This window comes from Crinia signifera, chromosome 1 (genome assembly GCF_055691185.1).
Source record: "Crinia signifera chromosome 1, ASM5569118v1, whole genome shotgun sequence".
Taxonomy (NCBI): Eukaryota; Metazoa; Chordata; class Amphibia; order Anura; family Myobatrachidae; genus Crinia; species Crinia signifera.
Window position 1 is genome coordinate 314,789,761 of NC_139217.1, and position 25,930 is coordinate 314,815,690.

General features: G+C 47.3%; 1 protein-coding gene across 1 annotated transcript in view; it reads right to left on the reverse strand.

Annotated features, from left to right (window-relative positions):
- Positions 1-12,493, reverse strand: part of LOC146029180 (G-protein coupled receptor 54-like) — a 78,863-nt gene extending 66,370 nt beyond the window's left edge. The window contains exon 1 of the mRNA XM_083158339.1: positions 11,728-12,493. Within this exon, the coding sequence (XP_083014465.1) occupies positions 11,728-12,028 (301 nt within the window). The 5' untranslated portion in view covers positions 12,029-12,493. The remainder of the gene's footprint in view (positions 1-11,727) is intronic.
- Between the last annotated feature and the right edge of the window lie 13,437 nt (positions 12,494-25,930).

The window sequence follows — 25,930 nt, forward strand, 5'->3', positions numbered from 1 at the left end:
CAAGGGACAGACACGGTGGGAAGGGACACACACACTTCTTGCGTCACCAGCAACCCGGTGGGTGGACCACGTACGGAAGAAATCACAACGCACAAACGTCACCAGCAGCACCTTCCCTGCTGCCTGCACCCGAGTCAAGCCCCGCCCCTGGACCGTGGAGGAGTGCACAGAGGGGATGCCATGATTGCCATCTCCCCCTATCAAGCAGCCGGTGCCCCGCGCAGCAGCACAGACGGAGAGCAGTCGCCCCCGGACATGCGCCAGTGACAGGGACGCACAGTGGGCTACCCCTCACACCTGGTACGTGCCATCCGATCTGCACTTTACACCTTGTGGGTTCCTGAAGTGAAAGCAGTCACTGGGCTAAGGAGCAGCCATGCACATTCTGCTTCATTACAGTGGTTATGAAGTCTAATCAGCAATAGCAGCTCTGCCTCCTCTCTGTCTGCTGTCAACATTTACTTCCGCTGTGGCTTCTGTCCGAGGGCTCTGATTGGCCCTCAGTGTGCTCTTCCTGCGTTGTGTGCAGGGAGGCACATGGGAGTATATAGAATATGCAGTAGCTGCTGCTGAGTTATTATGCCTGTGGCAGAGGTAGACAAGTGGGACTATATAGCATGTATACAGTCATAGAGGGAGACACATGGGAGTACAGGGAGTAGTGTCGCTGAGCAGTGACAGCTGAGGGCACAGCTCACTAGGGGGGGCAGACCGACCAACCTGAGAGAGGAGGAGGGCTGCTCCCCGGCCGCTCTGACTGTGGTGCAGAGCCACTATCATGCACAGCCCTCATCACTCTCTTGCTCCCTTTCTCTCTCTCTCTTTTATCTCCCTTCTTATAATAGGTCGGGGGGGTGACTTAAATCCGGCCCTGCCGCAGGGAATGTCAGGTACAGGCCCTTATTCAGAATCGTGCGGTACGGCCCGCGTGCGGCCGTACCGCCGATGTTTTTTGTCTGCACATGCGCAGAGGTCATTCTGCGCATGTGCAGCCCCCTTCGCCGCAGACGGATTTCGTCCGCCGCAAAGGGGGCGGATAGGGGCGTGAGGGGCTTCAGCCCCTCATTTCCCTATGTGTACGCCCCGCGTTTCATGGGCGTTCCCATGAAAACGCGGGGCGTATGCATGTTAATGAGGGCATGACGCCCTCATTACCATGACATGGGGGCGGAAAGCTGACGTCGCCGGATGTCAGCTTTCAGCCCCCTTACAAGCTCCCACACGGACGATTGTCCGTGTGGTCTGAGCTTGCGGGAGCTGCCGCGGCGTGCGGGCCTGCCTTCGATGGTCGTCGACCATCGAAGGCAGGGGGCAGCTCCCACCATGGTGGAGGCGTAGCCTCCACCATTTTTGTGCGGATCGCCAGCCGTCCGTGTATGGACGGCCGTGGCGATCCGTCCGGTGGGCGGCCCTTGGTTTGTGCGGTCGGAGCCCCGTGTGCGGCTCTGACCGCACCAACCAGAATAAGGGCCACAGAGAGGGGTTTTGGATCCGCACAGACTAAAATACTTTTCAAAACATCTCGCAGAAGAATGTATCTAATTACCAATATTATAGACTACTTTTTACCATTATTGTAGTCGTAGATTGGTGGTGCGCCCAACACATTCAGTATTGTGACTGAATAAAAGGGTTTTTTTGTTTGCGGAGGGCAAACAGAAAGACAAATGTGCCTTTTTGGGCGCACTCTTTTGTTTAATCATTAAATGATAAGATTGGTTATTTAAAACATCACTTTTATTTAGACTCTACACCTAAAAAATAAGAAGCAATTGTAGCTCATATATTGTACAGTCAATTAATATTGTGTACTTTTTCTTTTCTTGAATTTATCTACACATGAATAAAAAGTTTTTCAAATAGACTTTGTGTTATTGTATAGACTAAGCAATCATTCTAGCTGTCTACAAATATTCAGCAGACTTACTCATCATATGCCTTTTATTGGCTGGCTTCGTCTCTTACAATATACCGTCTACAAATTGTACATATTTGTATGTGTGCATAACATGCATTTTTTTAAATTTTTCATTTTATTATCAAATATTCTCGCACATAGTTAGAGAAAGCCCACGTGAAAAATTGCCCCCACAACCGGTGGCTCCTGTGCATCTGCTATTTGACCACCTTGCCTGTGTTGCCAACCGACTATTTGCCAGGAGTCTCCTTACTGGTTACTGGGTCGGCCCCTAATTCGCACCGTGGGGCTATGGTTAGGGTTAAGGCATATGGGTAACCATATGGCATTGGTGTCAATTGAGAGTACCAGGTGGGTTGTATACGGGAGCTAGGGTACAGATCACTTCTGCTTTCCAGTCCAGCCCAAATGATCCCCTGATGCTTTTCAGCATTGCAGGGATAACATTTTGGACTGGGTGGATGAGAGAGTGATTGAAAAGTGATTGCCAGTAGCAGAGTGTCAGATCACATGTCAACCGGACTTCTGCTTTCAGAGATCTGTCAAAGACATCGAATCCCTGATGAGAGAGTCTTATGTTGTCAAGTGTATGGCTGACGAAAAAAGTGTTGAGTTTAGTACCGAAGTAGAACAGTAACCAGTGCTTAACCTAGGAGATTGAATTACTGGTAGGTATGACAAAGAGGTGGTTACCTGACACCCGTTGTGCGAGGAACTACCTACTACACAGAGGGTGTTGTATCTTGCTGTAGAGCCGCTATACCCTATTATTCAAACATTGGTATCAATTGACATGAAAACATTTGCACTCTAATTTGCTTCTAAGTGGCAATTGCTTCTCAGATCACTTATCTGCTGGATTGGATAGTGTGTACATGATAACTATCAAGCTACTGATGAAGCATGCACGTCAGTTTCTTGGTGCATAGGGATTTAAAGTTTGTCATACACTAAGCGTAATCTTGTCCTAATGTTTATTGCTAAACATTGTTTGCTATTATTTAAGCTAGGTTGAACTCTCTCAAGCACCGGAAAGCTGCTGTTAAATTATAGCTTTAGGTCACACTGTTAGCTAATACCCCTTTTACACCAAAATCCCTGGTCGGACCCTGGTCTTTGAACACGGGAGTTTCCAGGGTTGGACCCAGCTTCATACCCCATTTACACAGCACTGTGACCCAGGTCGGACCCAGGTCTGCGCCGTTTACACTGAACCTGGGTCAGCACCGCTTTTCCCTATAGATGACATTAAAAATGTCCATTTTAGGACTGATAAATTGCCAGCCAACCTTCCCTCAATGATTTAAAATAAAAATGAAAAGATATGACAAGTTAGCATTGAAAAATGTTGGTTTGTTTATTTTGTAAAATATTTTTCAAAAAGTTGCTCAAGCATACATAGCGGTATAAAAGTGCAGTATCTCCCATGTTCTCTCCCCAGCCCCTTCCCCTGCAGCAGCAGACCGAAACTCCCATGTGCTACCCCCAGCCCCTCTGCCCCCCCCCCCCCCCAAAAAAAATATATGATACTGCATCCAATTATGATTTCTGTGTGCACTGCCCGTATCCTTCCTGGCTGTTGTCTTTTGCTTTTGACACTGAAGCGCACTGTGGAAAGGCGTCCAGCACTTCTGGTTCCCTTTCAGCACTACCTGGATGTCCCAACCTGGGTTGGGAACATTTACACCGCCCACGACCCAGGTCCAACCAGTGTTCAACCCTGGTCAGGACCTGGGTAGGAGACCAGTGGTACTGGACCTGGGTTGGCCCCTTTTACACCAACGCTGACCTGGGTCCGACCTGGGTCCAACCTGGGTTATTCCTTGGTGTAAAAGGGGTATTATTTTTACTGATATATTATTACTTCAGCACAAGAGTTTTTCTCTATTAGAATATATCACAGATTAGACATATACACTCTGCTCAAGGCTGGCAGCAGTTGATAAATGTTTATACACGTGGAAGAAGCATATTATACATCATATGAGCGAGATAAACATACAAATAACAATGATTTTGGAGGAGTAAATCTCCTTACTTGCACCCGGATTATTGAAATAGAATAAATGAACGGACACAGACTGTTCACCACTAACTGCGGCGAGTGAAACCTGATGTTAATATGAATGGAGGAGGGAGTAGCTCTCCTTCAATGTGCCCAAATGAGAAGGTATGAGTAATCAAGGGGAGGGGGTAATCCTCCCTTCATGCGCCCGAATGAATGAATTACCGGCTGTGCAGCACAGCCCTCCCGCCGACTCAAGTGAGTTGCGGCGGGTATTACCTTCCCGGAGCTCTGGATTTCACCGGTCTGACTAGTCTGCAGGCTGTGTTCACTCCGTCTGTCTGGTGCTATTCCTAGGTGCAGTACACGGTGGCTGGATACGCGTTTCACCCGGTCGGCTTCCTCATGCAAGGAAATGACACTGGGACATCACTCCAACCTTTGCCAGAAGACAGTCTCTGATGTGGAACACATCAGTGAGCCGGTAAATGGTAAATGACGCGCCGTTTTTCTATACTTTCAATGGTACAGTTTCTAGGGTGTGTAATTACAGGCGCTGAGTGCGTGGGGTCCAGGGTGGGCGTTACTTACCGCGCCATAATTAATTAAAAATTCACTGCTCCCTGCCACTGCCACTCCCCTCACCGAACCTGCCTGCAGCAGTCTCTGAGGTCTGGGGATCTGTAAAGCACATGCACCGAGCATCTCTACCAAACAGCGGGGCAGCCCCTGAGTGTGGGAGCAGGTCCGCGGGCCTGGCCACATGATGTCATGACGCGACGCACGGTACCCACACCACTGTAATGCACCACTGGGAATGGGTGCAATGGGCCAAATTCTTCCCTACACCCGCCGGGCCAATCCACTGATCCAGCCATCACAATCATCAATGGATGCATTGATAAGGTTTGGAGTTTAAGAAGTTAAAGAATAAGACTGAGAAAAAGAATTGTTATGTTACAAAGTGTACAATTTACTCAATAAATCGTGAAAAAAATGTAAGTGTACATAGAAGTACAATCAAGAAATGAAAGTAGGATTAAAAAATAAGTTCTGATTCAAACTGATAATTGTTTGAATGGGGTGGGTTGTGAAACATATCTATAGGTGGGGGTATGGATATTGTGGGCATAATTGGTGTTTGTTACACCTACAGGGGGCCCTCAATTGATGGGATTTTCACTACAGTGTCACGGTCACAGTGTCACCATAGGGGGATTCCCAATTGGGGTCCAGGTGGTCTTTTAGGGACCCTTTACAATCCTGTAGGTCTCTTCTCCTTGAGCTTACAGTCTCCCTTAATGATAGTCAATCACTGAGGGAGACCGTAGGCTCCAGGAGAAGAGACCAATGGGATTGTAAAGGGGTCCCTAAAAGACCACCTGAACCCCAATTGGAAATCCCCCTACGGTGACACTGTAGTGAGAATTTCTCATCAACTGGGGACCCCCCTGTAGGTGTACCAAACACCAATTATGCCCACAATATCCATACCCCCTCCACCTATAGATTTGTTTTGCAACCCACCGCCATCCAAACAATTATCAGTTTGAATCAGAATTTATTTTTTAATCCTACTTTCATTTCTTGATTGTACTGTACTTCTATGTACACATATTTTTTTCACGATTTATTGAGTAAATTGTACACTATAACGTGACAAATCTTCATCTCAGTCTTATTCTTCAACTTCTTACACTCATAACATTCAAACAAATGCATGCAGCACTCATGCCCATCGAACAAACATTATCTATGAACCAAAAGAGTCTGGGAAACCCTTTAGGCAGAGCAGTGCCTGATATCCAACTGACTCACAGGGCGAGTGCAGTGTACCCACTTTGTATTGATCAATGGGTGCATTGGCCAGGACAAAGATTTCTCAGTGCAACTGGCCGGGGAGCGCAGTGACAGGCTGGAGGACTGGAGAGACGGATATGGGGAACAAAGTAGAAACGGTACATTAGGTACAGTTTTTATTTGCCGGTACAGACGGTTAAATAAACGGCAAATTATTTTTTATGTGTTCTGTGTGTTTGTGTGTGTTGTACTGTTTTTGTGTGTGTGTTGTAGTGTATGTGGTTGTGTGTGTTGTATTGTATGTATCTGTCCAATGCGTAAGTGTGTGAGGTGTGCTACGTATATACAGTATGTGTGTGTTGTGTCTTTGTGTATCTGTGCAATGTTTAAGTGTGTGTTTTGTGTGTGTCGTTCTGTTTTTTGTGTGTGTGTGGTGAATGTGGGTGTGTGTTGTGCTGTTAGAGGTATGTTATGTGTGTGTGTTGTGTGTATCTGCCCTATGTGTAAGTGCGTAAGGTGTGCTATGTATAAATCTGTGTGTGTGTAGTGTGCTGTGTGTATCTGTGCAATGTTTAAGTGTGTGTTTTGTGTATTGTACTGTTTTTGGGTGTGTGTTGTAGTGAATGTGGGTGTGTGTTGTACTGTGAGTGTCGTGTTGTGTGTATCTGCCGAATGTGTAAGTTTGTGATGTGTGCTACGTATATATATATATGGGTGTGTAGTGTGCTTTGCGTATCCTGTCAATGTTTAAGTGTGTGTGTTCTGTGTGTTTGTTGTACTGTTTTTGGGTGTGTGTTGTAGTGTGTATGGATTTGTATTGTACTGCATGTGGTGTGTTGTGTGTGTATCTGTCCAATGTGTAAGTGTGTGAGGTGCTCTACGTATAAATGTGTGTGTTGTGTGCTATGTGTGCGTATGTGGTGTAGTGTGTGTGTGTGTGTGTGTGTGTGTTGTGTGTTCTATGTATAACCTCAATTATTTCCTAATTGTTTAAAGCCTTCACCATAATGTTAGAATGTGTCATTCATACTCAATGACAGCAATGAAATCAGGGGCGAAATGTAATAGGGTGCGATTTTTAGACTTTTGCGATTTTTGGTCAAAATTGACCAAAATCGCAATTTTTCTAAAAATCGCACATGTAATAGGGTGCGAGTCGCGGGAAAAATCGCATTTTTTCCCGTGAATTCGCACATTTAAAAGATGCGATTTTCAGTCACACTGAAAATCGCATCCAGATGTTTTCCCATAGTAAACTATAGAACTCGCATATGTAATAGGATGCAAGTTCTATAGTCGCATATGGGACATAACCAAAAAGCGCAAAAAAAATAGACCAGCTTCTTGCTGGCGATTTTTACAGAAACATGCAGATCATTGAGATCTGTGCATGCTTCTGTTGTAAAAAAAATTGTTAAAACAAAAAAGAAAAAGAAAAAACGGCGTGCGGTCCCCCCTCCTAATCATAACCAGCCCCGGGCTCAAAAAGCCGGTGCTGGTATCATAAAATCAAAGGAACAATCAAGTTGGGGTTCCCTGGATTTTATAAAACCAGCACCAGGCTCAAGGTCCGGCGCTGGTTCCCAAAATACGGGGGACAAAATGACTAGGGCTCCCCCGTATTTCAAGAACCAGCACCAGACCCAACCAGCCAGCAGGGTAATGCCACAGCCGGGGGACACTTATTATATAAGGTCCCGCAGCCAAAGCATTAACCCCCTGGCTGGTCAGCATGGGCAGGGGTCCTGGGGAAGTGGGGACCCCCCAAAGAAGGGGTCCCCCCCCTCCAGGACTTACCAGCCCATGCTGAAAGTCCGGAGCTGTCCCCGATGCCCCTGGGCGGTGGGCATCGGGCTGATGTAAAGTGTAAAAAAAAGAATAAAAACTATTGTCTTCTGCTGTAGAACTATGAGTCCCAGCAAGCCTACCCCGCATGCTGGGACTTGGAGAACCACATGTGACTTTCTCGGCTCCTGATTGGCCGCTAGGCGGCCAATAGAAACATCCGGAGGAAAGGCGCAGAAGATGAAACATCTCTGCGCCTCTCCAGTCCGTGAGTGGGTACCAGCCGGGAGCAGCGCGTCTGGAGCTGAAGATGCCGGGGTCGTCGCCGGGGACCAGGTGAGTAGGATTTCCTTCCTCAGGTACCCCTGTGGACTACTTCGGATCCTGGACCCCGGATTCTTCAGCCCAGGAGCCCCGGAACCCCGGACCAGCCCCGGAACCAGGACCAAGGCCCCGGAACCGGACTCTTCTGCCCTGGAGCCCCAGAGCCCGGACCCAGGATCCAGGGACCGACCTACAGGCTCAAGGTAGGTAGTATCAGTGTGTGTGGGCTGTGGATGTATTAAACTTTTATTTTTCAGGGTGTCAGTGTGTGTTTATTTAACTATTTCTTGTACTATGGAACTACAAGTACCAGCGGGCCCTTTAATGCCCCGCATGTTGGGACTTGTGGTTCTCCAAGTCCCAGCATGCGGGGTAGGCTTGCTGGGACTCATAGTTCTACAGCAGAAGACAATAGTTTTTATTCTTTTTTTTACACTTTACATCAGCCCGATGCCCACCGCCCAGGGGCATCGGGGACAGCCCCGGACTTTCAGCATGGGCTGGTAAGTCCTGGAGGGGGGGATCCCTTCTTTGGGGGGTCCCCACTTCCCCAGGACCCCTGCCTATGCCAGGGGGTTAATGCTTTGGCCGCGGGACCTTATATAATAAGTGTCCCCCCGGCTGTGGCATTACCCTGCTGGCTGGTTGGGTCTGGTGCTGGTTCTTGAAATACGGGGGACCCCTAGTCATTTTGTCCCCCGTATTTTGGGAACCAGCGCCGGACCTTGAGCCTGGTGCTGGTTTTATAAAATCCAGGGAACCCCAACTTGACTGTTCCTTTGATTTTATGATACCAGCACCGGCTTTTTGAGCCCGGGGCTGGTTATGCTTAGGAGGGGGGACCGCACGCCGGTTTTTTTTTATTTATTTTTTTACAAAAATCGCATATATGAAAATGCGCACATTTTCAGGACTGAAAATGCGCACATTTTAAGGACTGAAAATGCGCACATTTTCAGGACTTAAAATCGCCCAAAATCGCGGCAAATAGCCTTTTTTGCCGCTAATTCGCATCTCGAACGCGATTTTTAAAGGTGCGATTTCTGGCGAGTTTGGAACTCGTCCAAAAATCGCACCCTATTACATTTCGCCCCAGGTGTGGAGTTGTTCCTTCGCAAACGGTTTCCCAGATCATCGATCTTTCCCCCAGAACATCAATAAAGGAAAATTTCAACTTGGTGTTTTTTTAAATTTCTAAGTGAAATTTCCCAAAAATGGCTTCGAGGTGCACACCACCGGGTCCAGAGGTATCTTGTTGCTGAATTTGGTGTCTCTGAGTGCCACGGTGTGTCCGCAATGCGACGGACACGCACACACACACGCACAAAGACTCTTCAACTTATTATATAGATAAATAAATAAATAAATGCTGCTTACCTACAGATGTAGCCCCTGTCATCTTTGGCCGGGGCTCTCCAGAGTCTCCCCTCTGGCAAGCGCCGACGGACAGGGGCTACACTGAACTGGGACGTGCGTCCCAATCCCCTTTCAGTGGCATCCTACCCGTCTCCGCTTCAGGGAGATAGACAGGGTTAGGGGGGGGTCGGGCAGTGAGGGGGAGGCGGCGGGGACCCAGGGGAAGCTCCGTTGCCATGGGGCGTGTGAGTGTCTCGTGCGCGCGGGCCCCCGTGGCGGGAGCCGGCGGCTGGCTGGCCATCTGTACGTGCTCATTGCCAGCAGTTCCATGCTCATTGCCATGGGTTCCATGCTTGTTACCATGTGGGATTACATGCTCATTGCCAAGGGGGATACATGCTCGCGGTAACTGGGGAACAGCCACCACCGGGCAGAAATGACAGCCATTGACAGCTGGGGAGAGACCAGTGGGCTGTATTCAGAGCACTGCAGGTCCCGGCTATTTGAAATAATACCCCTTTCACACCAGAAAATGCAGGGACTGGCCCCTTTTACATCAACCTAGTCCCTGCATATTTTGGTGTGAGGGGGAGAAAAAACCACCCCCCCCCCTTTAAACAACCAGCTATATATTTGGAACCAAGTGACCCAGAACTTTTAAGTGGGCTTCGAATGACTTTGGTCCCGTGAATCTGGGCCGTTTGGTTCCAGAGAAATCTGTCCTCAAAAAACATGAAAAGCCATGAAATTACATTTCAGAAATGAAAAAAAATCGGTTTACCCACAATATCTCTAGAACCAATGAACCCATAGCTTGGTATCAGGGGCTACATCTGCTACAGATGACAGGGGCTACATCTGTAGGTAAGCATTATTTATTTATTTATTTATCTATATAATTAAAGGCCCAGCGATTTGGATTCGACTGAGATCAACCTCGACCTTGTGTGATGCTGGAGGGGGAACTGGCAGCTGTTGGAACCAGGTGGGGGTGTCCCATGTTATGGGGAAAACGTTTCAGATTTGCCTGGCGGTATCTCTGGTTCCCGGGGGGCTAGCGACACGGGGCCAGGCTTGTTTGAAAGCCCTGGCCCTCAGCTACAAAATGGGCCTATTTGTACAGTGGGCCTGGAGCTGCAGCTCCATCAGGCCCATTGTTAATCCGGCCCTGCTGAGAGAGGTGGGCACAAGGTACAGTATCCCCTGCATCCTCCTTTTATCTGGTTATGCTGCAGCCACCAGTAACTCCACCCACTCTCAGCCCTCATTTGGAAATTAGTAAAATCATTGGTACTTTGTGCATGACATCTGCACCTCTATGACCTCACTGATGTGAGCTGTCAGAAATGTCCTCCTGGACTCTCCGCACCAATGACTCCCCACCCCTATTTGTCCCTATCCTTTTTGCCTGCAGTGATTGGGCAGCCTGTGGCACCTCCCTCCACCCTGCAGCTGCAGAGAGCAGCAGCCACCAGTGTAGACACAGGCCTCTGTCCTTGAAGATGCTGGGCTTCCCTCTTGTGATGTCATTAGGGAGTGATTTTAAAATGGTGGTCAACAGACTTGAGGGATGAGGGGGGGGGGGTGCAAAACACCCCTTAAGTATAGATTTTTAAAATAAAATATTAAAATATATCATTAAAACCCTTTTTAAACGTTATTTATTCAATAAAATACAATTTCTGAGCTCTTTGTCAGTTAAGGGGTTAATAAATAAAAAAAAGGTTTAAAGAAAAATCACAATTGAAAGAATTATTAATATTATTAATAATGCATTTTTTTGCATTGATGTTTGTAACTGCTTTCAGAGGTGGTGATAACAGAAAAAAAATGTCCAGGTTAAATAGACATCCCCATACCATTGCGAGACCTGGCAAAGTAAAAAATCCTATTGGTGTTGTCAAAGCCGTATCATCAGCCTATATTTGACATAGATATGACCTTTTTCTGTTAAATAAAAAGACCCTTTGAGTTCTAGTCTATACTAGGTCCTTGCAAGTAGGTTTTACTTGAAATAAAAGCAAAAGGCACAGCATCATCATATATAAATATCTAGCGTCAATTTGTGTGTCTCCAAAACACTGCCACCGGCAGTGTGTGAAACTACATCGCTTTCTCTCACACATGCACAAACACAGAGGCAAACACAAGGTAGGAGACTAGCTTTCGAAGCATTTGCTTCAAACGGGCTTACTAGTACTATATATTGTACTGTGGATAAAGCTCGCAACAATGTCCCAATGGTCACAAAATAGTGCAGATTGTCTAGTCACAGCACATCCTTCACCAGAAACTGCTCCTATTTTTACAGCTGGGGAGCAGGATTACAGTAGACTAGGCTGCTCATAGTATGCAATATTGCACCTGTAATAAAAGTCACAGTGCTTTGTGCAGTAATTGCCATTGAACTTAATTTTTTTCCACTCTTGCACAATTCGGGACATACCTGAAAGTCAGATTAGTCTCAATGTGTTTATTCATCATATGATATTTTATACAGAAAACAAAATAATTCAATAAGAAATCATTTTTGACTTACCAATATAGAAATTAGTCACTGTCCTCATTTGTTTGTGCTTGGTTATTACATAGATGACCAGTGCATTGCCCACAAGTCCCACCAGCATGATTAGTGAAAAAAAGAGAGGGACCAACCAGGCGTCCACCAGCAAAGGAGGGGACTGATCAAAAACATACAATGTATCATTGCATCCAGGTAATGAAGGATGCTCAGCGTTTGAACCCTGAGCGGAACCATTAAGACAGAAGAGCAGCGACAAGTTTTCCCTTTGACTTGAAATTAGTTCAAGAGGGAGTAAAGTTCCCTTTAATGATTCCATGGTTTGTAAAGTTTTAAAAGACGTACTCCGTCTGCTCCTACAATAAATCTGTTATCTTTCAAATGCACATGATCCACATTATACAGTAGTATATGAACAAATAGACGTTCGCTGAGTGCACAGATTGAGACGCCTTTGTGTAGATCTATGCTTAGTATCTCACTGTAGAACAAAGAAAGTTCTTATGCAAGGTTCCAAGCAATTATATGCTTCCAGCAGTGATCCTAATACTTTTCATGTTTGTTGTTTCCTTTCTCCAGGTCTGTAAATGAAGGCACTTATCATCACCAATAACCTTGAATCAAGTCAAGTTGTAAAGCATGTTTGCAGCTCATTGCCGTCAAGCATGTAATCACCAGCGCTGAGATTCAGTAAAGACATTACAGAAAAATATACAGCAGTGATATGGCTCCCCCTGGGTCCTACTGCTTGCTATCTGCCACCTGAAGTATATTCATAAACACTCGGAATTCTCTCTCTCTCGAAAAATGTATGCTATTTTGAAGGCAGATGTGGTCACACTAAATAATACCTCCCAGCATGACCCTCTCCAGGAGGGACACAATGCTTTACTCTTGCAGTTCCCTCTGAATCTATAAATTCAATCAGTCAGAATCAGACTGTGGTGAAACACCTTTCCTATCCATTACCTAGTTCAACACAGGTAACAGCAATCATAAATTGAGACGGAAACCCAGGAATTATGTAAAAAAGAAAAATAATGAACCCACGCTGGCTGTACCAATAAATTAAAGAAAAACTCTAAAAGGATGGGTTCTTTCAAAAATAAAAAAGTGTATATTTAATAGACTATTAATAAACAATGAATATTTGATTAAAAAAAAATAATTAAAAAAAATCCTATCCACATTACATTCTTGCATATCTATTATGGTAGATGTCAAATGTCCAACTTGGAGAAGGCTTGGTCCCCTTAATCCAGTAGCAATGCTAATATATGGTCCTCAGGAGTTAGCAGTGTCAGAGATGGAATTGCTCAGCTCAATACATTTCCCTGAGATATGAGTTTCCCAGCTTCATCAGGACCAATAAGTGTTAGGCGGCTACAGGGGGTTGGCTTTATCAGACCACAGATGTAACATACAAAGCCGGCGCCACCACTAGGCAGCTCTAGGCATTTGTCTAGGGCACCGGCCACTGGAGGGCGGTAATAAGCTGCCAGGAGGAGCAGCAGCAGGAAGGGTGCGGACTCCCACCAGCGGCGAGGAGAGCAGAAGGAAAGCACCATCCTGGGAGCAGGTGAGTGAGCCTACCCTTGCCCCTGGAGCCTGCACTGACCCCCCTGGAGTTGCGGCCATCTCCGGATCTCTAAAGGCCCCCCATCCCACCTGGAGGCAGATGTGGCCGCATCTGCCTCCACCAACCCCCCCCCCCCCGCCCCCGACGAAGCGTAGCGGTGGCGCCCGCATTACCCATCCCACCCACTGGCACTGGAACATACTGTAGTATGGGTGTGTTGATGAAAGAGGTCACAAATAGAGACACTGCATTGCTCACACTGAAAGCCATACTCAGACGGATGATCTGCACTTAGCATAGGACTGGTGAAAGTTTCATGGTGGCATCTAAAGACACACAAAGCATGATTGCAGCATCTGTAGAATCTGACAATGGGTGTCTCAGTGCATGCATATTTGGATACAGGGATGTACACAAAGGAAGAGCACTGCAGGGGCATTAACCTAAAGTTGCCGGCGCAACTGCAGCAAAAGATGCATGGAACACTGCAATTGCATCCAGCTCAGAATCAGGCTCTATGTGAAGGGATTAAGGGGTTAGCCTTGCAAATCCACCAAACCCCACCTGGCGAATGTCCATCCACCCGCGCTCCCCCCCTTGCAGCTCGGGTTCGCCCGCACAGGCTGCGAATGGATGTTTAGCATAAACATCTATTCATATGCTGCGGGTAACCTCCCACAGCTTTCGATGGTCGCGGACCATCGAAAGATGTGGAAGGTACATGCATATAAAAGTGACTTTCAAGTCTCTTCCATATGCGTGCACACTGGAACAGATATAGGCGGGCAGCTGACATCTGCTGCAAGCCCCCCACACCCGCATCACCACCTCACTATCAAGGGAACGCCCATGAAACGCTGGGCATTCCCATATGGTAATGTGGCAGCCTGGTGCCTCCGCCCCCCCCCCCCCCCCCGCACGCCATGTAGGGTGCGTGCACCCGGCAAACCGAAAGTCTGCACATGCGCAGAAACACTCCTGCGCAGACGCGCAACATCAGTCCTCCATTCGAATGCACGGAGGACCGAATGTATGAGAATAACCCCCTCAGTCTCCCTCACAAACTCCACCCCCTTAATAAACCCCTCCACATTCAGAAAGCATAAATTTCCTAGGCTGGTTTTCAATCACAATCTGCCCCTGTAGTTTTTTCTTAATCAAAGCTCAAAGAGAGATAAAGTACCAGTCAATCAGCTTTAGTCTTACCTTTTACAAACTGTTTAAAAAAATTTAAATTAGTTGATTGGTTGATACTTTATCTATCACAATTTTATCTCTTTCCAAGTACACCCTTAATAGTAATTCCCATGGAACATGAGGCATCTGTACTGTCACGGCCAGATGATACTTGAAGACCAGATGATGTAGGGTTAAAACAAGCTGGTTTTATTATAGAAGGTTTCATAAATGGAAAGCAAATCACTTATTCAAATTACGGCTTTGAAATAAGGCAGAAACAAAGAAAGTCTCAAATAACGTCTTTGAGGATATGGCCTTGGAAATAATAAGAAGCAATTAGTTCTTGCAATAACTCACTGAGTACTCGGTGGTATAGCAGAGGTCTGAGACACGGAGGAGAGGTGCTTTGGTGGGTTGACAAAGTGGTATGGTGAAAGAATGGAGTAGATAGAAGCATACCTCCCAACTTCTGTGTTGGGGAAATAGGGACACTTGCGCGGCGAAGCCGCGCGAGCGACCGAAAAGGGGGCGGGCGTATGCAAATGAGGGCACAGCTTATGCTAATTAGCCGCAACCTCATTTTCATACGAGAATAGACGCTCCAACTGCCACCCCCCGCAGCGGGACAATGCCTGCCGCGGGTGGGACAGCGGGACAGGACCCGAAAATCGGGACTGTACCGCTGTAATCGTGACAGTTGGGAGGTATGTAGAAGGACGAATGAATCCAGCAATCAAGCACGGGAAAGACGTGGGTGATGGACCAAATTAGTTTATAAGAAAAGACTGCGGTTGAAAAGTCTCTGAGTTGTCCCAAATCACAATGATAACGGAGACTGGTGACAAACTGGCGGGTACCAAGGCAGCGTGCCACAGGGCCAAGGCAACCGATACCGGATACACGGACTGGAGGCACAAGAGGCAGCAGCAATAGGGTCAGAATTCCCGAGTCATACCCCTTTCAGACATACGCGAAAATCCCGGGTTTTTTCACATGAACGCGCCCAAACCCGGGACTAGTGTATGTCTGAAAGGGTATACCCAGGATTTCACTCCCGGATACTGAGCACCTGCAATTGACCAGGGTTTTTCCCGGTATTTAACTCCCGGGTATAGTACCCGGCTTATGTCTGAATGGGTTTACCCGGGTTTTTCAGTTTTAAACATGTGATGTTGCTTTTTTTTGCTGCCGGGGCGTGTCCCATTTTATGATGAAACACTGAAATGCTTGAAAAGCCTGGCTTATGTGTGAAAGGGGTATACCCGGGTATTTCCCGGATTTGAGGTGTAGTGTGAAAGGGGGTCTGTTACTAAAATCCTGGGAGTGACCTGGGTTGAAAATCTCGGGTAAACCTGGCCAAAATCCCGGGTAGTATGTCTAAAAGGGGTATCAGTTTGCAAGGCGGATTGAACTGTGAAGCAGCAGAGGCCAGAAGTATCCAACTGCACACGGCTAGAAGACTTTTGCACTGACACCGGTTTGCCAGGGCAGATCCCCTAAGTACATAGTGGGCAGCTGCCATTGGCTAGACAGTGCAATGAGGCAGGAAACTAACCTGGCAGCCAGTCTGCTTTTTGTCCACTTCCAAGATGGTGGCGCCAGCCTACAGGCGCTGCATCAGTCACAACTCCACCAGGACCAATGGGAACCCGCCCCAGCCTGCTGCACTCCACGGCCGACCCAGACCCGGACCCAGCATGGCGCCCGGACACCGGATACAGCACGGACAGGCAGCAGCGTGCATGGAGGGGTGAGTACCGGACGCGCCGTGTCGCGCCGCGGCCGTCTGCGACATGTACATTCCAAAATATATTGCAAAAACATATTAAAACATTAGTGGTAGCACAATTAAAAGACATATTGTCTATATTAGTGCAACCCAAATAACTAGATGTGTACAGATGAAGCCGGCCTGGTCTTTGCAGGGGATGGCGGCAGAATCGCCAGCCGCCATCCCCTGCCAGCCGCCATCCCCTGCCAGCCGCCATCTGATCTGCGAAAGGGGATGCACGTGCACGAGATGCGCGCGTGTCCCCTTCCGACGGCGCTTCCCCCGGGTCCCCGCCGGCTTGACGGCGGTCACCCAGGGTCCCCACCGCCTCTCCGCCCCCCCCCCCCCCCCCCGCCGCCTCCCCTAACCCTGTCCGTCTCCCTGAAGCGGAGACGGACAGGGTTCCAGTCGCCCCGCCGCCTGGAAACTGAGACGCGCGTGCGTGCATCTCAGTCAGATGGAGCACCTCGCCGCTGGCGGATCGCCAGCGGAGACAATCTGGCAATTCGCCAGCAAGAGGGAGCCCGGCTCCATCTGTATGTTTTCAATAAGCTAGTAAATTTACTGGGCGAAGATCGGGCAATTACTTAAATTATAGATCTAAGTTCCAATTTTATCAGAATACAGTAAACCAATTTTCTGAATAATAAAGTGTCAAAAGGGGTCTCTGCAGCTATTTCTGTAGCAGACAGCTATTTTATTAGTTAATATTCTGAAGCAATTACTGGGCAATCAGCAGAATGATGACAGTAAATCACCTATTTTCAGGTCATTTCTTTTCATCATTACTTTGTCTGTTATTCTTGCTGAGATAATCAGGGACATAGGACATATAGCTAGAGAATCATTTTTCAATGTAATCTAAATGTGGCAATGGGCTCAATTCAGCTTGGTTTGAAGATTTCAGAAAATCACAAATTGCGGGGAAAAGAGACGGGCATAGGCCTGCGCAGCACATTTTATTAGGGGGTGCACCTTCAAAGGGGTGTGCCTGGCACCACCTATTGGGCATGTCTAACACCGCCCATTGGGTGTGTCTAACACTGCAAATCAGGCATGTCTACCACTGTTGGCACTCACTACAGTACAAAACATCTCTCTTACTCTGTGTAACAGTGCATGCAAATAAAGTAAAAAACTTATATGGATGACGCAGGTATGTTGTGATATGAAAATGTCTAGTGCAATTTACAATGCGAAACACACAATTAATATATGGGTGCTTTTTTTAATGGAATAGTTCTAAAAAGCAAAAGTCAAAAAAAGTCTAAAAATGCTGTGCCCACATAAGGGTGGGCACAGCATTTGGGGGTGCCTGTGCACCCCTAACACTCAATGGGGGTTATTCTAGTTCACTCTTTCTGACAAAATCCTTCTTAGATGGACAAAACCATGTGCACTGCAGGGGGGCAGATATAACATGTGCAAAGAGAATTAGATTTGGGTGAGTTATTTTGTTTCTGTGCAGGGTAAATACTGGCTGCTCTATTTTTACACTGCAATATAGATTTCACTTTGAAGTAAAACCCCACCCAAATCTAATTCTCTCAGCACAAGTAACATCTGCCCCACCTGCAGTGCACATGGTTTTGTCCATCTAAGAAGGATTTTGTCAGAAAGAGTGAACTAGAATAACCCCCAATGTGCGCACACCTATGGAGACGGGTCAGAGACGGATCGCTGTGGGGGCTGTGACGCGGCATTGTAGGGGTGCAGTCAGGATAACGCAGGCACCTCCGGGTCCTCCATTTGGGGGGGGGGGGGGGGGCTGCGGTGGCTGCGTGACTTCACATGCTTCACAACTGTTGCAACCACCATGCCTGCCTTCACAGCTAGGCTGCGCAGGCTGGGGCTACCCTTAATATTACTGTTAGCGAAGTGCTACCCTTTTAGTGGGGGAATAGGACTCTGCATGCGCGGTGGCCTTAAACTGTGCTGGCCGATTTTTTAGGTATCTAAAATATTGCAGTTGGACCCCTTTGCTGGTTCCGCTCGGATTTTTGGAATCAGGACCAGTCCAAGGGCCCGGTGCTGGTTTCATAAATACAGGAGATGCCCACTAATTTTTCTCCCCTGTATTTGGGGAATCAGGACCATGAAGTATTTTTTTTTTCCATTTTTACTTATAAACACTTTTTTTTGACAGAAACGTGCACAGATCAGTGAGCTCTGTCAAACTTGCCATCCTGAACCTTGTCTATTTTGTTTGCGATTTTTGGTAATGTTTACCAAAAATCGCACCCTATTACATTTGCAATCTTAATGTCTGCTATGAGAAAACATCTGGATGCGATTTGTAATGTGCGATTTTTTTAGACATGTCAAAATGTGCAAATTTTACAGCGAAAGTGTGATTTTTTTACGTACAATAAAACGCAGCCTATTACATGTGTGATTTTTGGACGTTTGTTGCCGAAAAATCGCACCCTATTACATCTTGCCCCATATCTTTAAACAAATATTTTGAAACAAGTCTTTCAAGCTTTCTACATATTCAAGATCATGATTTCCCACTCAAATTGTAAGAGAATCCTCTTTTATGGACTATACGGAGAGTCTGGGACATTTTGAGACATACAGTGCATCTGGATTTATAGCGCTTCACTTTTTTCATATCATGGGTGACATTTAATAGGATGCGATTTTGCTTTTTTGGTGATAATTAGACAACAAAATGGTGTTTTCGCATTTTTTTAACTGAAATCGCCAATTTAAGTCCAGTAAATCGCACTTTTTGTGCGATAACTCGCACTTTCTCACTTGCCGGAAAAAAATTTGCATTTTTATCGCATCCAGATGTTTTTGCATAGAAAAGAATACCAATCGCTTATTTAATGGGATGCGCAAACGGAAATCACACTTTTTGAGGTGTCTAAAAATCGCACTTTTTTCAGACCAGGTTCTGATGGGCGAATTGGCCCAGAACCAACTTTGGTCAAGTGCACAAATGGTTAATTTGCTCACAATTTGTCCTCATTTTGAATCAAAGACTCCCCTACATATACCCCAACATCATTAAGGACACCTGTGAGGGTTTCTGAGATGGAGATTGTGCAGAGTGGTTTGGAGTAGGCTCTTTGGGATTTTGTGCGTTTGGAGGAGCTGCGCAGGAGGAGGGAGAAAGCTGCACGCCAGATCCAGTTACCCTGACTACTGCGTGCTTCACCTAGGTATCGTGCTAGGCTGTACCTGGACTCCCTCTCAGATCAACAGGTTGTGGGGATGTTTAGGCTGAACCGCACTAACCTGTTGGACTTATATGAGCAGATGAGAGTTGATTTGGACCCTTACAGGGGGGGGGGGGGGCAACTATGCAGTGTCTGGGCTGCAGAATTGAATGTGTGCCCTCTACTTTTTGGCCACAGGCTCCACTCAGTTACTTCATGGTCGTTGGGGGTCTCACAAGCCACTTTCTCTAAGCATTTCAATCAAGTGTTGCTTTGAAGACGTTGTGGTGCACATACATCAGATTCCCACAATGTGAGTCCGAGTGGCAGGACCTTAAGGTGGCTTTCTATAGGCTCTCAGCATTTCCAAATGTGCTGGGAGCCATAGACTGCACCCACATTGGGCTTCGGGCACGTGAGGGGACACGTCAATAGGTGCGGGCGTCACTCCCTCAACGTGCAGGTGGTTTGTGATGCTTATCTCAAAATTCTAAGTGTGGTTGCAGGCTACCCGGGGAGCTGCCATGACGCCTATATTCTGGCTACTTGGTAAGTACATTTTTACATATAGAAATGTTTAGGCTTTATTGTTAGGGTTTAAATTAGGGATGTGCACTGGCCACTTTTCGGGTTTTGGGTTCTGATTACCTTGAGGTTTTGGGTTCTAATGGGTTTTGGCAAAACACCTAGGTGTTCTGTGTTTGGATTTTTGGGGTTTAGGGTTCTGATTTTTTTGTTAAAAAAATCATAAAAACTGCTAAAATCGCAGATTTTTTTTTTTTCTCCTATGCTATATTAACCTCAATAACATTAATTTCCACTCATTTCCAGTCTATTCTGAACACCTCACGTAGATACGTCAGCAATACTAGTATTGTGCACCAGCAGAATTTATAATAATATATTTTATTATTAGGTACTGCTTGGCAGTGGCACTCAGTGGCACACGTCAGTGCACCAGCAGCATGGAATTATTTTTTACAGTCCCACACAGCACAAGTATTATTTTTTTCATTAAATTATATATAGCAGCCTAGTATGTATTTGTACTAGGTAGGTACACTTAGGCGGTTGCACTGCCAGTGGCAACAGTGGACTGAGTAACTAAATAATACTGGCAGATTCAGCGCAGGCAGCACCAGTGGACTATATATATAATATAATTAATTCTTAATATAATATATAATATTACAGCACAGCACCAGAGGTAGGCCCCAGCACAGAGGAGACAGTAGTACTACATGTACACAGTTCAGAGGCGGAACTACCATTGGTGCAGCAGGTGCATTGCACCAGGGCCCCTGAGTACTAAGGGGCCCACTTCTGCCACCCCGTGCTGTGTGGCATATTGTGAACTTGGGTTGGAGTGGAAGTGGAATGTAGTTTTACACCTGGGCCAAACACTCATAAGTTCCAACACTGACACAGTAATGGGCCCTACTCACGGAGAGATATTCAGCCACTTTCTGAGCGATTTTACATAATCGCTCAGACAGTGGCTTACTATCGCTGTGTGTGTGTGTCCCACACTCAGCTCAGATGCGCGGCCCCGTGCGACCCCGATACATAATAGTCCTGACTATTATTATCGCTCAGAAGGCCCACACATTTCTGCTTGTGTGGTGGCCTCTGAGCGATCAGCCGCCCGAGTCCTGCCCGGCAGCTGTCATTCAGCCGCCATGAGCTCAGACGCCGGAGCGCATTGAGTGGGAGCAGCATTTAACTTCAGTGATGGTGCGGTGGTGAGCACCCCGGCCCGAGTCGCCCCCCCCCCCCGACATTGGCAGCACGGCAGGCACCCCAGCGGCTAAGAGGAGAGAGCAGGAAGAGCGCTCCCCGGGCAATGCACAGGACATGGAGCGGGAGGAAGCGCTGCTGCGGGGCATCTCTGATACGGGGCATCAGCTGTGTGGCAAACAGAGCCGGCTCCTACCTGCAGGTGAGTGCACGGAGGGGGAGTGGGAGCAGCGTGGAGAGCACCACCAGTACCGCCCGGCACTGGCAGCACTCCACCTCGGCGCACCAGCGGCCGAGTGAACACTGCCAGGAGGGGAGCAAGGGCAGTGATGGTGCAGCGCTATGTACTGTATGCGCTGGGGTGCAGCGCTATGTATGTGCTGGGGTGCAGCGCTATGTATGTGCTGGGGTGCAGCGCTATGTATGTGCTGGGGTGCAGCGCTGGCTGGGTATGTGCTGGGCTCAGCGCTGGGTATGTGCTGGGGTGACAGTCGTGACAGATTTGAAATCTCCCGTGCTGAATCTTCCATTATGTATCTCTGATACAAATCTCTCTGTATGTGGCTCATTATCTGAAAGAGTGAAATCTCTTGTGCTGAATCTCCCGTTATGTATCTCTGGCACACATCTCTGCGTATGTAGGGACCTTTAGACTGTCCTCCTTGCAAGGGAGAGCCCACCCTAAGCAGAGAGGAGAACAGAGTACACAGCAGCACTGAGGGAGACAGCCCCAGCGAATAAAATAATTACAGCACAGCACACCAGAGGTAGACCGCACAGAGGAGACAGTAGTACTACAAGTACACAGTTAGACTACACAGCAGCACTGAGAGACAGCCCCAGCAAATAGAAAATATTGCGTTCAAGGTCAAGCTCAAGTTTAAGCCCCAGCAGCAGCACCAACACACCCTCTCCCAACCCACTACTAGACTGGAGTGAAGATGGCGGGCGCAGCAGCCGCTATTTAAAGCCTTGCCAAATCCGGCACTGGGAGATGACGTTCTGACCATGCGGACGGACCCGAGTCAGGCTTGGAATGATGACGTCCGTGAGGGCTCGGATCTCTGGAATCAGAGCCTGCACATCTTTAGTTAAAATATGTAAAATATGTAACTTTATCAACTAAGAACTTATTTTACTGGTGGAGTGACCTTATAGTATGTAAAATATACCCACAACTACATGAAATCCTCATTACATTACAATATGCAGCAATTCTGCCTAAAATATGCCTATGCCTGTTGTTACAACCAGTAATTACCAGTAGTAAGTGTTCCCTGTATTCAGAGCCAGAATAAGGTCTAAATGGGCCTGGAGCTGAATGATCAAGGGCCTACTATGTGCAATAATAGGGGTTGTGGCCAGCACCTAATAATGTGGGGGGCGTGACCAGTGTTCTGTTTAGGTGGTCTGCTCATGGGTGTGTCTCTATTTGTGTAAATACTTTCGGTACTTGTTTCCTAGCACGGCCACAAATCTTATGGATCGTGTACCTTTAGTTAAGGTACACGATCCATACGATGGACCCGATTTCCTTTGAAATCAGGTCCATTTGGCCGGCTAGGACAAAATATCGGGGGCATCGCGTCGGTCGGGACCGTTAACAATGGTCCCGACGCGACCGACGCGATGCCCGCGATTTCCCCATAGGCTTTAATGTTAAAAAATATTTTAACATTGAAATCGTGTCGGGAAAGGTAAAATATCGGGGGCATCGCGTCGGTCGGGACCATTAACATAGGTCCCGACGCGATGCCCCCGATTTTTACATAGGCTTCAATGTTAAAAGATTTTTTAACATTGAAATCCTGAAAAAATGTGAAAAATGTGAAATGGGCCAATATGACCCATTTCACATTTTAGATGTCCCCGTCGTCACCCCACGATAGACGCCAACCCGAAGCGTGGCGAGCGTAGCGAGCCCGCGAGGGGCGGCGGTGCGCGTCCTCCGACCTTTTCATTCCCCTACTATCCACGTCGGCGTGGAGTTGAGAATAGAATAGTGTGGCGAGCGCAGCGCGCCACCGAGCCCGAAGCGTGGCGAGCGCAGCGAGCCCCGCGAGGGGACGCGGATACCTTCACAGTTATACGCGTCCCCTCGCGGGCTTCACAGGTGTCCGTGGCGACGCGGACACCTGTGAAGTCCGTGAAGGGACGCGTTTACCTGTGAAGGTATCCGCGTCCCCTCGCGGGGCTCGCTGCGCTCGCCACGCTTCGGGCTCGGTGGCTCGCTGCGCTCGCCACACTATTCTATTCTCAACTCCACGCCGACGTGGATAGTAGGGGAATGAAAAGGTCGGAGGACGCGCACCGCCGCCCCTCGCGGGCTCGCTGCGCTCGCCACGCTTCGGGTTGGCGTCTATCGTGGGGTGGGGTGTACGCCGTGACATTTGGGGGGGTTGGGAATATTTTACATTGAATCCAATGTAAAATCGGGTCCCAGGGACCCTATTTACATTTCATTAAAAAAAAAAATCGGGTCCAAAATCGGTCGGTCGCGTCGATCGCATCGCATGCGACCAAATCGCATGCGATGCGATCGACCCGATTTTTCCGACACGACCACCCCGATGTAAATCGGTGTGGCCGTGCTAGGAAACAAGTACCATACTTTCAACTAATTATATATGCCTGGAAAAGGCAGGGGGCTGGCATAAGAAAAATGCAGGGAGATATATTGGCGGGTGCACTCCAAAGGTGCACCCGCAGGACACCGATGTCCTAAAATACTTGCGGGGTGAGGCGGCACTCCAGTCATAAAAAAAATACTGAAAGCTGAAACTTGGTAGACAACATTTCAGCACCTTTTATGCGGTCACCTAAGTTACCACACCATATACCCCTTATACAAATCATGCAACACAATAGTAACCCCCTTATACTGTACTTGCCTGACTCTTACACATTATGCCACATGGAATGAGCCAAAATTCACACCGAGTGAGCCAAAATTCATACTATGGCACACAGATTGAGTTATGCCACACAGATTAAGGGAAAATTCACATTGTGCCACATGGATTGAGGGAGAGAAAACCACCCCCGCCCCCCTTTAAACAACCAGCTATATCTTCAGAACCAACTGACCCATTTACATGTAGGCTTCAAATGATGTTGGTCCCGAGAAACTGGGCCGTTTGGTTCCAGAGAAATCTGTCCTCAAACAACATGAACAGCCATGAAATTACATTTCAGAAATTGGTTTACCCGCAATATCTCTAGAACCAATGAACCCATGTGGACCATCAGATTGAAGGCCCAGCGATTTGAGTTTGACTGAGATCAACCTCAAGCTTCTGTGATGCCGGAGGGGGAACTGGCAGCCATTGGAATTAGCGGGTCCCATGTTTTCCTATGGGAAAAACGTTCCAGGTTTGCCTGGCGGTATCTCCGGTTCCCGGAGGGTTAGCGACACGGGGCTGGGCTCTTTGGAAAGCCCTGGCCCTCAGCTACAAAATGAGCCTATTTGGCTATAGCTCCATCAGGCCCATTGTTAATCCGGCTCTGCCTAAACCCTATATTACTGCATTGAAGTGGGCACCCAGCGCGGCATCAGACTTCTACAGGGAGAGCCGGATCCCCACCCTTGTTTCTATATATATATATATATATTTATTTATATGTGTGTATGTATAAAATGATACACACATATGTACATACTGTACATGTACAGATCCCCCCCACCTTGAAAATCCTGCGCTTGCCCCTGCCTATCTACCCCCCTCTGGAGACTCCTCTGGTTCCAACCATTCACCGATCTGAATACAATTCTTGTACTTCATTTTCAAGATTACTTAGCAACTGGATGAGAAAACTATTGTATGTGCATGTTGTTAATTCACAGAAAAATCAACTGTGGAATCAAAATCAACAGATAAAATAGGAAAGCTGTGCCAGTAACTTTGGCATAGCAAAGAAAAACATTAATTTACGGCACCATACAGTGTATGTTATGTCTTATGCAAGACCCATTATCACATGTATAAAATAAAAAAACATGATGTACACAGACTATTGTCTAATCATCTAATTAACATGCGACCAATCACCTGCTCACTCTGGGTTAATAAAACAACTACAGATAATCCCTTATAATAAAAGGCTTATGTTGATCCTCACTTCTATGGGGGGTGCACTTCAGAGGTCACTAGATGGCGCCCAGCAGAGAAATTCAAGTGTTGCTCAATTTGGGTGCACAGCAGTAGATGCACACTTTACTATTATATTGTTCCATATTTTGATAGGCTGGTGGGTTTTCCTGTGGCAGGACAAACCTACCACGGCAGGTTTCTCCTGCCCCAGAAATACTCACCATGCAAGCTGTAGCCACTGCCTTCTACAGCAGCCTAGGGATGGCCATCGACCATCGATGATTAGGAAACATTGATGGTTTATGGCCGATGTCAACCAGTTTTGACATCGATGGGGGAGAACCATTTCCCACCATCGATGTCAGGCTTAACTGAATAGTTTGTTTTCCTTTTTCTATCTAGGGGCTGGAATACAGAGCATAGCTCCACCCCCGGCACCCGCAAAGCCCCCCCCCCGGATTTTGATTGGCCTAGAGTCCAATCTTTCAAAGCAAATGGATGTCCATTGATATGTAAAAAACATTGATGGTCATCCACTGCATACTTATACATCATCGATGGTCAGTTGCACTTTTGCCATCAATGGCAACCATCAATGGCAAAGGCAACAATAGCCATCCCTACAGCAGCCCCTGCTTCCCTGAAGCTGCTGCCGACTTTGGCTGTTTGCAGCCACTCGGTGAAGTTTACGGGCACT